Source organism: Crocodylus porosus, unplaced genomic scaffold (genome assembly GCF_001723895.1).
Source record: "Crocodylus porosus isolate Cpor-Errol unplaced genomic scaffold, CroPor_comp1, whole genome shotgun sequence".
Classification (NCBI taxonomy): Eukaryota; Metazoa; Chordata; order Crocodylia; family Crocodylidae; genus Crocodylus; species Crocodylus porosus.
In genome coordinates, this window is record NW_017728943.1 from 5,800,588 (window position 1) to 5,805,436 (window position 4,849).

The 4,849-nt window shown below is 44.4% G+C and overlaps 1 protein-coding gene across 1 annotated transcript in view; it reads left to right on the forward strand.

The window, feature by feature from the left end:
• The first annotated feature begins 483 nt into the window (after positions 1-483).
• Positions 484-4,849, forward strand: part of LOC109319005 (aquaporin FA-CHIP-like) — a 5,626-nt gene continuing 1,260 nt past the window's right edge. Inside the window, exons 1-2 of the mRNA XM_019548524.1 lie at positions 484-720; positions 2,966-3,046. Of these exons, the coding sequence (XP_019404069.1) occupies positions 484-720; positions 2,966-3,046 (318 nt within the window). The remainder of the gene's footprint in view (positions 721-2,965; positions 3,047-4,849) is intronic.

A 4,849-nucleotide genomic window follows, 5' to 3' on the forward strand; every position in this document is an offset into this window, starting at 1 on the left:
GTATGAGTATATGGCTGGCAAGTGTGGAACTTGGAGAAATGCCTCAATAGAGGCTAGGTGCTATGTGAATGCATTTGTCCCAGGTATATGTCCACATGCCTGTGTCCATGCAATTGCATACTTTGTGCTAGCTTGCTTTTCTGTTTATAGGGGTGCATGTTCACACATTTATATATTTGCATATGTGTGTGGACTTTCATGCCCAGGTACAGACTACAGGACTAAAGCCATTGTATTTGTCAGACAAGGATGGAAGAACTGGCAGGCCATATTCTGCACCCTACTCCTGCCATCAGGGCATTGAATGCTCTTGTCTTACTGTAACCACCTAGGCAACTTCCCAGTTCAGCAACTGGCAGCCTGAGCCATGGTTTGCATGCTTTGTCTACTTGAGCTATAAGCACACCAGCATGTCAGGCTGCCTTAACTGGACCACAGACACCTGCCTATAACTCTCCACCCTGTATCACAGCAGCCCCAACGATGGCAAAGCTGTGGGCCAGTGCCACCATCCTTCATTGTAACTGTGTTGTTATGTCCTTGGTTTTGAAAGCACAGCTGGCTCCAGGAGTCACGTCACTGCAAGCCCTTGCTATAGAGATGATTGTCTCCTTCCAGTATATCCTTTGCATCCTCTCCACATCGGAAAACAGAAGAGACCCATCCAAATGTGGACACCTCATCATAGGTCTCTCTGTCACACTGGGACACCTGGTTGCTGTAAGTATTTTACCACATTACATACTTGGAAGCTGTTTGCTTTCAGGGGTCTTGATTGAGCAGACCTCACTCAGGAGGCAGAAGACTGATTCAGCACTGCAGAGGTGGGTTTGGGACCTGCTCATCCCCAGTCCCTGCTAATTCCAGCCATCCAGGCCTCCTGAGTTCATCTTAAACTGAAAGGCCTAATATCCTCTTGTAATCTATGGGCATTCAGTGAAATGACTTTGGCACACTGGGGAATTGGGTTCTGTGTTCAGGTTTAGTGTAGGGAGTGGCTCAATTGTGAGTAGAGTCCAGATGCTAATACCATTTTACAGTTACTGTATGGTGACATGAAGACCTTGAAAGGACCCCAGTAGGCATTTGCTTTTGGTAGGGTGTCAAAAATACAGCTTGTAGGCTGGATACATCTGGTGAAGCTGTGTCATTTAGCCTGCAGGGTTCCTCGAGAGGCTGGGAATTCAGCAGAGGTGTGAGAAGTGGGACCCCCACAAGTCCCTGAGCAGGCACAGAAGTCCCCGAGCCCCACCCTGAGCTCCACTCGCCTTTCTGCCAAATTCTGGGCTGAGGAGCCAGACTGGGGACTCATTTCAGTGGTGGGAGGGTGAGCAAAGGCGCACAGCTCCCTGAACTGAAGTGGGAGTTAACTTTGCCACACGTACCCTGTCACTGGAAGTAGGTTCAGATCCAAATTCAGTCTACAAAGAACCCCACAGTCTGAAGGCGGGGGAGGGAGGGGGTAAACAAGTTTGCTCAATGGTATTACTGGGTTGGAGCTGGTTGTGTGATTTACAAACCTAAGGAGACTGCAGACCAGATGGAAAGGCTTTGTGGCCTCCCATAAAAATGATCAGTGTTGCTATTTTCATTTGGTTTTTCCCTTAATTTACATATGGAATTTTTCCTAAAACCTGTTCTGGAATAAATGCTCCTCAAAAGCTGCTCTGGAATAATTCTATGCACCAAGTATTTCCAGGATAAGAGAACACCTTTGCACAAAATTGTCCCACCATAGCCTTTCGGCTTGAATTTCATACTCTACTCACATCCAAGTTAACTGTCAAGCACATACAGGCCCTTTGCTGCCACCCGTTAGTTAATGCAAGTTAAGACAACACCTAAGAAAGATGCACCCTCCATGTCCTGCTTCTGATTGGAATCTCTAGCTCCTCTTTTCATATAAATATTAATTACAATAGTAACGTAAGAACCAAGAATTTGGTGTAAACAAAAAATTACAAATTAAAGTTAAATTGACCTGGGAGCCCAGTGAACATCCATACCAGGGTTGACTTAAGCATGATCTCTGCAAAGATTTGCTGATTCAGATGCAGGTTTGAATTTGAACCAGTTCAGTTAAAACTTACATGTGGAACCCCTGGCCATTTATGCACATACTTTGTTCTCAGGCATGCCGGAGATCCACTGCTTTGGAGCACACATGATTAATTGAGTCTGCTCCACATGGGAGCTGATGTGCACTGCGCTGTGCTGCTTGCAGTTGTATAAGCAGTGAAATGCTTGTCAGCATGGAGAAAATGGCAGAGGTGTGCTTTTGAACTAACGCACCTCCAAAGTGTTTTAGTTTGAAAAACACCCAGTGCTGCGACACTTGCATGTGTAAAAATGCCCCCTAATTTTGGTTTAAAACAGGCTTATTTCAATTTAATTCAACTCAGTTTGGACAGATTTCTATAAACCAAAATATACCATTCTCAAACTAGTATTTTCACAAACGATTTACATTAGTTTAACTAAACTGGTATAATTACACTGGTGTGTGATTGTGTATAAACTCTCTGCTTTCTCCGTTCTTCATTTATTTCACCTCTCAGAAGGGCCTCTGCCTCTGTTCCACAGTTATTATAACTCCCCCAAAGGGTGGGAGACATGAAGTTATGTCTGTTGGAATTATAATCAACAAACCAAGTAGTTTCTTGTGTCCAGCTCTCTAAAATGGTTGACCCTTGGAGTACCAATGCCAAAATTTAAAGTATCTATGGCCTGCAGCTTATCTGCGTGTTCAACTTTAGCACAGAGCTGGGATCCTCACCTAAGGCTTCTTTTGGTCCTGCAATATTGACGGACGGAGTATCTTTGCAGTGAACCTGCTGGGGTCAGGCCTCTGAGGAGCTGGCTCAAAGAACTTCCCATATACTTGGGATCTGGTGGCTTCCCCCCTCTTCACAGCTTCTGCCACTGCATTGTTTCATCTGGTATCTCCGTTTGTTTTACTCTCCAGATTGGTTACACTGGATGTGGTATGAATCCTGCCCGCTCACTGGGCCCTGCCTTGATCACTTTTGTCTTTACAAACCACTGGGTAAGCAACATTTTCCAAAAATGATTTTAGATGGTGCAGAGCTTTGTTTCCTGTTCCTACCTTACAAGCAACGGTGCAAACAGCACCAAGGGAGCTCCATGGATATAATACTGTGGCAACTTTAGATTAAATATATGTAAGGTTCAGTGGATGGGACCAGCCAGATGTCTGAGAGTCAAGCTGTGTCCTTTCCTTCTCCTGCATCATCCCCAGGACAGAAAAGATTCTGAAGGCCAGTATCTGCCCTCTGTGACACCTGTGCAGCCCCATGGCTGTCAGTGCCTGTGCACAGATGTAACTGAGTGGAAGCCAGTAACGAATTCATAGTTTCATGGTTTCAAGTCATGGTAAAATGAGTCAGAAATAGTATAGCAGAATTTTTTTTACATTGGAAAATGATTATTCATCAGAACTGAAATGGCCTAGAGAAACATGAAGAGTTCAGCATCTCTTCTGACAGAAACCAGACAGATTTCCAATGAAGAGCTCCTGGTTTTCTTGCTACTTGACCACTCCCACTCTTGGTCACCTGCCCAATTAAGAAAGCAGAGCTTTCCAGCCCAGGGCCAGGAAGAACAACTTTCCCAGAAGCCCACCATGTGGGTTGCTGAGGATTCAGGTCATCTGGAACCCTAGAGAACTGTAGATGCCAATCATTAAGCACTGGTGGTGACACTGGCCAGATTTATGACATTTTTACTCAATGGCTTGTTTTTGACAAAACTATACACAATAGCAGAAGCAGATATGATGTTATATATGAAGAAAGAAAACTTTGCAGAAAATATGAAACCTGCAATATATATTGCTCTGATTTTTCCTGAAGCTTACTTAAAAATCAGCAGCTTAGAGAAGTCGACATGCAAGTTTGGGATGGGAAACAGTCTAAGAAAAATCAACATTTTCCACAAACCTGGAAATACGTTTCCCAGCCAGTTCTAGTGGTGTGTGTGTGCGTGTACATGTATGTGTACACACCCCTGAGAACATACGTATTAGGCCTGTGCAAAGCGGCAAGTATTCAATTCAGATTCAGATTCATCCAATTCAGAGGGACAGTGATTTGATTTGGTGATTTGAGTTACTGTCCAGCTTCAATTCAGCCACTTTGAATTCAGAGATTCGGTGCTGATTCAGAGATTCGGCCATAGACTGTAATGGGGAATCACTAAAATACCTATAACTTTGTCATTTTTTTGCTGACTCAGATTAAAATGCATGGATGATAGCCCCTTCTGAGGGCATGAAGGCTGCTGAGTTTCAAGGAGATAGGTGCAGGGGCTCCTGTGAAAGTGCCCCTCAAACTGTTGAAAGCAAACTCTTATCACTTGTGTGTGTTAAGGCAGAGTTGGATGATTGCATCAGGGATGGTAGTCCCTTCTGAGGGCATGAAGCCTGCCAAGTTTCAAGAAGACAGGTGCAGGGGTTTCTGTGAAAGTGCCACTCAAACTGTTGAAAGCAAAACTCTTATCACTTGTGTGTGTTAAGGGGTGTAGGTTGTAGCCACATTGGTCTAAGGACATAGGCAGACAAGGTTCTTTGGGTCAATCTGATACCTTTAATTAGTCAATCTGAATAGTTGAAGAAATATATCTTAGCAGGCGTTTGGGTTTAAAAACCCTTTATCAGGCTGAGGAAGCATCTGCAGTTGGTGTGTATGCTCTTCTTGGATGGAAAGAATAATAAAGAAGGCAGAGGCTGGGCTGCAGGCAAGGAAGCTAGTCAGTGAAAATGTAAATTGAGGAGTCAGGGGGTGAGAGACAGGTTGGGAGGGGGATGTAGCAGGTAAAAGTGGAGAGGTAC